Raw genomic sequence first — 10,934 nt, 5'->3', positions numbered from 1 at the left:
AAAAATCTTATAGGAGTCAATTAATGATATTAGTATAATAGCTTTTCAGTGAATAAAAGGTAAAGGTAAAGGTAAAGGCCCTCCCGTTGATCGTCGATTTGCTCGAGCGGGCCCAGTAACGTCTCCATTGGAGACTTTGTTGTTACTGTGTCTGGCATATCGAATACTCTCGGTAGCTTGCCGGGCTCTCCGAGAGGGGCGGAGGAATCGAACTCAGGTCGGCCATGTTGGCCGCTTGTAAGGCGAACGCCCTACCCGCTGTGCTATCGCTCCAGCCCAAAGCTACAGGTTCCACCGAGATTTGAACTCGGATCGCTGGATTCAGAATCCAGAGTGCTAACCATTACACCATGGAACCCCACCATAAAATAAACTAAGATTCTACAGCCCACCATCAACATAAACTAACTTCCACATAACAAGCAGAAACTACTAACTTCCACACAACAGGCAGAAACTTCAAATTCTAACCATATAAATAATATTTTAATAAATTTTTGTTGTATTTTATGTACATAAGTCAACTTTTTTATGTTTTCAAACAAGACTATTTGAATGTATTTTTTGGAAAGAGTTGCTTAGTTTTTTCTTGTAAATTGATGTTTGATGGTGTCCTCAGATCATTCAGAAATAGATAGAATAGATATTTTGAGAACTAAGTTAAGGTAAATGTTACATATTTCCCTTAGCTCATTTATGATGGCTTAATTTCCATAATTTTTATTTACTTCATCCCAAAATTTATTTTCTACTTTGAAAGTGAACTTTCAGTACTCATTCTCTTTTCTAATTTTATATGCTGCTAAATACATGTAAGATGCTTTCTATTCTAATATAGTAGCATATTTGTGGAAGTACCTTTTCCTTATTTGTGAGGGATCTGTTCCACTTCTTAGCAAAGGAGTCTTTTAAAGATTATTTTAAATATAATTTTATTTATTCTTTCATTAATTTTGCCATTTAAAACTGGTGTCTCTGAGAATCTCACTGATTATTCCTTAAAACATACCTTCCTTATGAGTGGCAAATAGGTCCACTACATCTGAAATGGTAAAGTAAGGAAGATAATGACGCTTTACAAGGGTGGCATTACGATATGTGAATTAAAGCCAAAAGAAGTTGAAAAGTATTGATGGAAATTCAAACAACCAATGAGTGCTGATTGTCAGAGGGTTCTGATCAGTTTGTAAACATCAAGTAATATCTAAGAGAACAGCAGAACTTATTGAAAATAAGTCTTATATACATATTTTTACATCACGCTCACATAAAAATTGTAAGTCACTAACCTGACTGGTTTTAAATTAGCAAAGCTTCATTTATGTTACTCTCAAACTTCTTAATCTTAATCTGTTGTATTTACAACAGATTACAAAGTTCAGTTTAGGTATTTTTGATACTTTATTACCCAACAGTATATAAACACAACGTTTCCATTCAAATTATTGTGATAATCCTTTTTGATTTACTGAAAATTCCTGATATATTACATTGCGATTGCCCGATAGAACTGAAATTCTCTCCCAACAAAGAATACATAAATGTCATCCACACAGATATGCTTTATTTCCCTTAAAAACCTTTCTGATGGCTGACTTAACGGCTTTATTTCTCAGGCTATAGATCATTGGATTGAACGTTGGTGGAACTACTGTATACATAACAGTGATAAAAATGTCTGACACTGTTGGAGAGTCTGAATGAGATTTTAAGTACTCAAAGGCACCAGTAGAAAGAAATAATAAGACAACAATGAGGTGAGGAATGCAAGTGGAAAAGGCCTTGGCTCTGCCCTCAGCAGATGGCATCCTCAGCACAGAAGAGAATATATGCACGTAGGAGAATGCTATGAAGATGACACAAAGAAATGCCCCCAAAGACAGGAAGACAGAGACACCAACCTCATAGATATAGTCAAGAGTACAGGAGAGTTTCAAGATCTGAGGAATATCACAGAAGAACTGGTGAATGATGCGGGGGCCACATAATTTCATGGAGAAAGTAGCTGCCGTATGCATGGTTCCAGAGATGGCTGCACTGACCCAGACACAGACGACTCCATGGACACAGGTTCTGACATTCATGATGATTTCATAGCGCAGGGGAAGACAGATGGCCACGTAGCGGTCATAGGACATCAGTGTGAGCATGGCCACCTCGGCAGAACAACAGGTAATGAAAGCAAAGCACTGCACTATGCATTCCCAGAGGGTGATATTTCCACTTTGCTTGAAAGAATTGTAAATGAATCTCGGCACAGTCACAGAAATGTAGCAGAGGTCCAGCAAGGAGAGATGCTTCAGGAAGAAATACATGGGGGACTGGAGACTGTCATCCAGGGAAGTTGTGGTGATGATGAGCATGTTGCCAGCTAAAGCCAACACGTATAAGACTAAGAACACAGAAGCATAAAAGATTTCTTGTTCAGGTTTGGCAGAAAATCCCAAGAGAAGAAACCCACTCACATTGAAATTATCCATAGTCCTTGACTTCTTACTGTGCTTGACTGCAAGACAACATGGAATCTTTGAAGAGAAATTGTTTTTGTAACATCAGTCTAAATCATGGAGTTTGGGTAAGAAGTCAGAATCAAAAGTTTTCCTTTAGAAAAGTGAGAGGTTTTGTATCTTACCCATCTCAAACAATTTAGTTACTTTGTCTATAGGAATAGATACTCTTTCTGATAAATCATGCATTCTAGCTTTGTTGGGCTGGAGCGATAGCACAGCGGGTAGGGCGTTCGCCTTACAAGCGGCCAACATGGCCAACCCGAGTTCGATTCCTCCGCCCCTCTCGGAGAGCCCGGCAAGCTACTGAGAGTATTCGATATGCCAGACACAGTAACAACAAAGTCTCCAATGGAGACGTTACTGGGCCCGCTCGAGCAAAATCTAGCTTTGCTATTTCTATTTTTCAAATGATATCAGTATAGGGTCCCCTCGGGCATAGGTTAAAAGGGAGCAAAGTACACGAGTGGGGACATAGTATAAAAGATTTTTAGGTTACATACTTTGGATGATCATGACTTTGTTTTCTTTTTTACATTTTTCACTGGTGATTTTTGGAATTTCTGGGGTTTTTTAGTTTCATTTGTTCTTTTGCTTTTAGACTACTCCTTGTGATGCCTGGGCCACTCCCAGCTCTGTTCTCAGGGGTTGCTGAGAACCAGCTGTGCAGGAGCAGAGCGTGAGATTCCTGCTTGCAGAGCACTGAGAATCTTCCTGCATTTGATTTCTTGCACAAAGCGGTTTCTGAGCACTGCAAAGTGAGCCATGGAGAATTTTTGAGTACTGCCAGACTGAAATCAGTCATCCCCAGCATGACAGGATTCTAGTTTCTCCATTTTGGGGCCCAACTTTGAACTGCAACTGCATTTTTCAATATACTTAAAGGTAGACCAGGGCTCCCCTCAACAATTTTTTGGTTTCTCCTACCCTCATTATACAAAATATATATACATATATGTATATACATATACATGTATACATATATGTCCATATGTAGATATGTGCACATAAAAATAAAACCACCAAGAAAGTATTGGGATCTTGCCTTGCTTATAGAAATGCCAGTTAGTTGTCTGGTATCACATATCCCCTACCCCCCACAAGCACTGTTGGTCCTGAGGTCCCTGAGCACTCCTGGGGACATCTGTGCTCACTGGCATTGGAGGGCCCAGCAGCTCCTCACCCTCAGGCCCTATAATGGAGCAGCTGCCCCTGTGTGTGAGAGTCACTGCGAGAGACTGAGGCCCCTTGAGAACTGTTGGGAACCGCCTTCTGCAAAGTGTTATTCAGCTCAATACAACACTTAGAAATAAACTTCTAAGATCTCTATTCACAATCATCAACTGTCCTATGTACACATTCCTAGGACCACACAGCAGTTCATTTTAGGGGGCTTATAATTTTATCATGCAATAGGGCAAAAATTCCTGATGCTTTTTCTTCTTACTCAATATTTTTCTTGGAATGCCAGTTGCTTGAACTCTTGGTTAGAAACATAAGACCAAACAGCTAAACCAGCCTCAGATGCTGGGGAAACACTGTGATTACCTGGGAGAAAGGGAAGGAAGGTAGAAGGTGAGAATGGAAGGTCAGTCTTAAGGGTGTGAAATTCTCATCCTAGATTCTAGAGTACATAAACCAGTGAACACACAAAATGTCAACAGATAAAAATAAACAAAGAATGTTTTCCTCCAGAAAAACATCTTATTTTGCTATCTGCTTTTATCTGGTGGTAGGTCAGCAGTACTCGGGGGTGACTCTTAACTCTGTGCTCGGAGGTTGATCTCTGCATTTTTTGGGAATTCCCAGTTTCCTGCTGCAAAGTCTGTGCTCAGCCTGCTAAGCTGTCTCTCTCACCCCAGAAAAACACAATTTCAAAACAGAGTGTATTGGTAGGACTTATACTCATATTACAATGTGCTCATAATCCCTGTGGTTAACATAACAAATCATATCAAGTGTCCTGAAAAGCTAATTCCCCAGTCTAAAAGCTAGTAAGAACACCGTGTCCAAAGAGTATTATTCAAAGATAAGAATATCCCTGTAAGAAATTTTAAAATAATTTTTCAAGCTTTCAGGTAAATAGTACATGAGTTATAAATATCATTTTCTCCCAACACGTATGAAGAAGTTGATAAAGATTCATTTCAAATTTATATATTAAATGTTTCTAATTAGTGAGAAAGTCACTGAAGCATACAAATATTACAGTAAAATTTGTGTGTATTTTCACGAAAACAGTCTGTAGTTAGATCAATGTTGAACCTACAGAACACTTAAGGCATAGACTGAGCAGTACTGAAAAATATTATGTTTATTTAAATTTAGTTCTCTAGCAAAATCCATTGAAATCCTAAAATTGATGAAAACTTTCTGATGTGAAAAGATTTCACAAGGCTCAAAAATACTGATCTAAATCATTTTTTTCTGAAATGAAATTGTGACCGTTGTTAGAAAAACGATATATTATATATACCATAGTATCTTAAAATATATAACTAGATAGGAATGGAATGGGTATAGAGCATAAGGAAATAAGAAATAATGCCATTATTTCTTACTGTGAGTGTATGATTATGAATATTGCTAAATTAGCAGGTTGTTTAGGTCTAAGATTGGTGGAGAGGAATTATCCCCATAGAGGTGGTCCCCAGCACAGATCAAAGCTAACCTCTTGGCACATTTGTTCATTCTTTGGGTGATGGTGTTTGAGCATATGTGTGGATGTGCATCTCTGTGTATATTTGAGTGGAAGTGCATCTCTGTGTATATTTGAGTGGAAGGTACCAAATAAAAAGACAGGGCTGGAACGATAGTACAGCGGTTAGGGCGTTTGTCTTGCATGCAGCTGACCCGGTTTCAAATCCCAGCATCTCGCATGGTCCCTGAGCACTTCCAGGAATAATTCCTGAGTGCTAAGCCTGGAGTAACCCTTGTGCATTGCTGATGTGATCCAAAAAGCAAAAAAAAAAAAAACAGTGAATGACAGAAAGTTATCATATTACTCCACAAAGATGTTTCTGGGATGGAAGGATTTACTACTTCCTATATTTTTAAAGTTATGAAACTTTTTGTATCTTAGTTTATAAGTTCCAATAAAGATATGATTGCTCTCAAAATCTCTCTTTTATTTGCACTCCATTTTACAGTATTGCCCTTCTTTCTAGAACCTAAGGAAAATAACCAGGGCACACCTAGAAATTTCTTACCTCATCATAAAGATAAACTGTCAGTCTCAGAAGCTGACACTTATCGGAAGACATATCTCTGCCACTCAGTTCCTTTCATTTAAATTTAGTCTGTGGAAAGTATGACCCAAGTCCATTAAGTCTTTTGGCAATTTGGGATTTGGCATGAAATCGCATTAGTAGCAACAGAGTTCCTGGGTGCTCTGGGTATTGGTAATTCTGTGTAACACCCTGGGGTCCACACTTGTAATTTTGTTGGGTTTTCTTGCAACATATTTTTCTGTTGAAATGGTTTAATGATCTTACCTAGTTACTGGGAGAATAGCTTTATTTGTATTCATTGAATCACAAAATAAATACACTATAAGTTGTGTTTTGATTACAGAATATGCTGTAAGACCAATTAATTTTTAACGAATTTTATTGAGTGGATCACAATTTAATTTATAATTTGATTTTAGGATAATGCCTGAGGTTGCAATTGACTTTATTTAAAAATGTAATAGACCCGTAGTTTACTGCCAATTGAGCAAAGAAGTACCTAGTCTATTTTTAATTTAATATTTTATATTATAGCTTTGTAACGTGGTTATAGTAGTATAAGACTTAAGAGCATTATTGTGCAAAGTTACTACACTTCACCAAAGTATCCAGCAAAGTATCCCAGATCCTCCTCTACTGTCTCTAGGTGACTGGTAATCTGCATTTCCATCTCCATCTCTTCTCTCCGACATTCTAGTAATCTAAGTTCTGTAGTGCAAGGTCTAGGGTTTGTTATTGTTTTATCCTATCCAATATTATCTGATAGGGTATCTTTCTTGGCATATCTTTCCATATACAACGATAAGTGATATTTGTCATTTATCCTCGGACTTATTTCACTTAACATACTTTCCGATTCCATCGATACTGCCTCCAACTGCATTTCATCTTTTCTTATAGCTGCACAGTATTGCATTATCTATAAATAACTTCTGTATCCACAGTCATGGTCCTCCCGTTGTTCATTGATTTGCTGGGGGGGCCCAGTAACGTCCCCATCATGAGACTTGTTGTTACTGTGTTTATTGGCATATCGAGTACGTCACGGGTAGCTTGCCAGGCTCTGCCGTGCGGGCGAGATACTCTCAGTAGCTTGCCAGGCTCTCCGAGAGGGGCGGAGGAATCGAACTCGGGTCGGCCATGTTGGCTGCCTGCAAGGCAAACGCCCTACCGCTGTGCTATCGCTCCAGCCCAACTTCTGTATCCATTCACCTGTTATTGGGCATTCCAAATCTTGGCTACTGTATTATGCATTGCAATGATCACAGTTATGCTTAGTTTTATGTTAATGTTTTTTAGTTTGGGAGGGGGGATGGCCAGAAATTGAGTTCCTGGATCATATTGCAGGTGCATTTCTTCTTTTTTTGAGAAATATTCATAATGCTTTCCATAGACAGTGAAACAGACGACATTCCAAATAACAATGAAAGAGGGGTTCTTTTAACAGCATTGGTCATTCCAAACTTTTGTACATATGTGTTATTCCCACTAGTGTGAGATTTTATCTCACTGTTAAGTTTTATTTATTTATTCATTTACTTCTTTATTGCATTTCCCTGTTTTATGAGAACACAATGAACACTTTTTTAAATGAGTGTGGGTTATCTGTATGTCTTCTTCAGGGAAGTATCTCTTTATCTTTTTTCCCGTTATTGATGGGATTTCTGATATGTTTACTGTTGAGCATTTTGATAGCCTCATATATAATGTATATGAGCCTTTATCTAAATTTTGTGTTCAAATATTTTCTCACAGCCAATAGAGTGTTATTTTAGTTTTAGCCTGTAGGATTGTTTAGCCATGGAAACCATTTTCAATTTGATATAATTCATTTATTTACCTTGACTTTACTTATTTTTGCCAAAATTATCAAATAATTGAAGATCCTCTCGTGGTCCATATTCTGGGGAGCTCTAGCTGGCTTACCTGATCTTCATTTCATATATTTTGGTGTACTAGCATGAAATGGTTTCTTTATCCTCCTGTAATCAGCATAGACTTAGAAATCCTAGCCACAACAATTCGACAAAAATCAATAAATCATAGAGATCCAAATGGGACAAAGACAAAGTGAAATATCACTCTTTAATATGACACAGTACTTTACCTGAAGGAAATTGAAACATGTTATGGAAAGAGAAACAACTTAAAAATTAAATATGTGTAATAAATATGTAATATTACAGCAAGCTTACAACGTGGAGAATATATTGCAGAAGACAAAAAACTCTCATTTAATAATATAATAAATATAAAAATAGAACATCAAATTTTGCCAAAATCAAATTATCCTCTACAGGCTATACTTCCACAGATACCATTTTATAAATGACAAAATTGTCAATAATACGCTTTTACAGGTGGTGAGATGGACCTATTTCATTGTAGGCCTGAGAATAGATTGTTAGCAACTTTGTAAATAATGGTTCTCCCTCAAATAAAAATATAAACTAAAAGCCTGTATTTCTGTGGTTCTGACAGTAGAACCACCATGCCAGTGACACCAAACTTTTTTCTATTCAAATATTTATTCTATATGAATGAATCCATAATATTCCATTAATCACAAGGGGCAATATAAAAGGAATTTGAGATATTTTCAGGAAAGTTCCGCCAGTCTGTTTGTAGCCTAGAAGAAATTGTGTAATGTCAAACATGGAGTTCTGAACAGAAAGTTATCTTAGAACCAGCATGATCTCATGAATTCTTGAACACCATATATTGTACAAACTTCTCTGTAACTAGGAAAATGAACTTTGGATATAATATCTAACTCTTTCAATCATCAGAGCATAGATACAAAATTTAGTTGATGTCTTAAACATAGTGAAATTTGCATTATTTTATATGTGAATGTGTAGGGTAATACTTAAATTATTCAAAAGTCATTTTTCTATAGCAGAAAGTATGATTATTTTAGTTTTCCAGATAGAACATATGCTAAAAAGTTTCACCAACCATAAAACATCACATAAATTTTAATCTATGGGGCTAGTGTGATAGCTTAGCAGGTAGGACATATACCTTGAATACTTCTTGACATTGCATAAGGCTGACAATGATTCGAATTCCCTCAACCCATATGGTCACACTAGACCACCAGGAGTGTTCCCTGAGCACAGAGCCAGGAGTAAGCCCAGAATACCACTACATGTGGACCAAAACACAAAATATTCAATTTACCAAGCAACTCTATAAACATTTTCAATTATATATTGAACTTGCAATCAAATAATGAATGAAGAGAAGTAAGTACTTCTTTTCTTTGAAACACCTTCCTCAGAGCTAACTTTCTGGCTTTGTTTCTCAGGCTAAAGATCACTGGATTGTGAGTCATGGAACGACCATATATGTAATATGAGCAGCAGGCCCAAAGCAGTTGGAAAGTCAGAAGGAGGATTGAAATACTCGAAGGCATCAGTAGAAAAAAAACATATAAGAACAGTGAGGTGAAGGAGGCAAGTGGAAAAGGACTTGGCCCTGCTCTCTACAGATGACATCCTCAGTACAGAAAAGGTGCATGTAGGAGAATCCAATAAATAGGAAACAAAGAAATGACAGCAGAACCACCATGGCAGTGACACCAAACTCACCTAGATACTCATTGGAGCAGGAGAGTCTCAGGAGCTTGGGGATATTACAGAAAAATTGGTGAATGATGCGGGAACCACAGAAGTGGATGGAGAAAGTAGCTGCCACATGAAGGACTCCAGAGATGGCCCCACTGACCCAGATGCTGATGACCCCATAAACACAGGTTCTGATGTCCATGATGACATCATAATGCAGTGGAAAGCAGATGACCACACAGTGATTATAGAACATCACTGTGATCATGGTCATCTCAGCACTGGACTATGCATCCCCAGAGGGAAATATTGCTATTATGTGTAAAAGAATTGCAAATGAATCTTGGGACAGACACAGAAATATAGCAGAGATCCAACAAGGAGAGATGCTTCAGGAAGAAATTCATGGGGGACTGGAGATTGTCATCCAGGGAAGTTGTGGTGATGATGAGCATGTTGCCAGTTAAAGCCAAGAAGTACAGAAAGAGGAACAGAGAAGTATAGTCGGTTTCTAACTCAGGCTTGGCATAAAAACCCATGAGAAGAAACCCGGTCATGGTGAAAATCGTCAGAGTTCTGCTGTTTGTGAAAGACAAGTTAGACTATTATAAATAGATTTTTTTAATGTAGGAATACTGTTATTTATAGATTTTTTGATTGCAGCAATAATGAACTTGTGAAGAAGTTCATTATTACTATGGAGACGTTTTATATAGTTATACCCAGGCTAAGAAATTTAATTTGTCTCTGTGAAAGCAACAAAATAAATGTGAAAATTTCCATTTCAATTTTATAAAAGAAGAAAATGGTCAGCTATATAGTACAGAGGTTAGGTCATACACTTTTTAAGTATCCAACATGCTTTAATGCTTTTGTTTTTGTGTCTTTTTTTTCTGGTTTTGGGTCATCATCTTTGGTTCTCATTTGCCACCCCAGACTCTGTGCTTAAGGCTGCTCTGAGAACCAGGAAGTGCTGTCACCTGTTGATCCTAGCCTCTACATGCAGAGCTGGCCTCAGTCCCCAACTGTCTCTTTGGTCCCTGACACAGGTTCATCCCAGCCCCCTGGGATCTCCTGTAATTGCTAGCTGCATCCCTGGAGGTTCTGTATCCAGAACTGCCAGGCTCGCTCTATTGGGCTTTGGCACCACAGACCCCCGCTACATCGTGACTTCTGGCCATAAGTCTGAACTATAGGCAGGTCTAGACGAGTTTCAACATAACCATTTCCTTTAACATAGAATCTCATATAAATTGAGCTGAAAAGTTTCCCAGTAGAAAATTCCAAAAGAACACACTTTCCCAGCGTATTTTTAAAATATAACATTGCTGAAGTACACTTGAAAAGCAGTTAAGCAAAATACAAGATTTAAATGAAATATAGTTTTACATTCAAAATTATTAGTTTATAAGGAATTCTAAATTAAAATGATAAATGCAGATCATGTAATAAGTAATTACTCACACATGCATGTACTACAGCCCACAATGTGTATGTCCTCTACGAAAGATCAAATTACTTAACAAGTTTTAAAACAGCGTATGTTAAGCCAAGTAAGCTTGTATGCAAATAATATTTTAAATACAGAATACTAAAAACTTAGAATTAGATTTATTTTAAATTAGACA

The 10,934-nt window shown here is 37.4% G+C and overlaps 1 protein-coding gene and 1 non-coding gene across 2 annotated transcripts; both read right to left on the bottom strand.

The window, feature by feature from the left end:
- Positions 1–286: 286 nt before the first annotated feature.
- Positions 287–358, bottom strand: TRNAQ-CUG (transfer RNA glutamine (anticodon CUG)). Its single transcript has one exon. It is a non-coding gene; the product is annotated as a tRNA-Gln (tRNA).
- Positions 359–1,544: 1,186 nt separating this feature from the next.
- On the bottom strand, positions 1,545–9,574 carry LOC130040213 (olfactory receptor 14J1-like). Its single transcript, XM_056132225.1, has 2 exons — positions 9,331–9,574; positions 1,545–2,506 (listed from the first exon to the last, which is right to left on the bottom strand). The coding sequence occupies exons 1-2, from the start codon at positions 9,572–9,574 to the stop codon at positions 1,545–1,547; spliced, it is 1,206 nt and encodes a 401-aa protein (XP_055988200.1).
- Positions 9,575–10,934: the final 1,360 nt, after the last annotated feature.

This window comes from Sorex fumeus, unplaced genomic scaffold (assembly GCF_029834395.1).
Source record: "Sorex fumeus unplaced genomic scaffold, SorFum_2.1 ptg000094l, whole genome shotgun sequence".
Classification (NCBI taxonomy): Eukaryota; Metazoa; Chordata; class Mammalia; order Eulipotyphla; family Soricidae; genus Sorex; species Sorex fumeus.
Note: the sequence above shows the minus strand (reverse complement) of the source record. Positions and strands in the feature narration are given on the sequence as shown.

What these genes read in the sequence shown, in the direction of transcription:
- LOC130040213 (XM_056132225.1), bottom strand. Translation starts at nt 9,574, where the DNA reads ATGATCACAGTGATGTTCTATAATCACTGTGTGGTCATCTGCTTTCCA. An exon ending in CTGCTCCAATGAGTATCTAG is followed by an intron (nt 2,507 to 9,330) that starts GTGAGTTTGGTG and finishes GTTGTCTTGCAG; the next exon opens with TCAAGCACAGTAAGAAGTCA.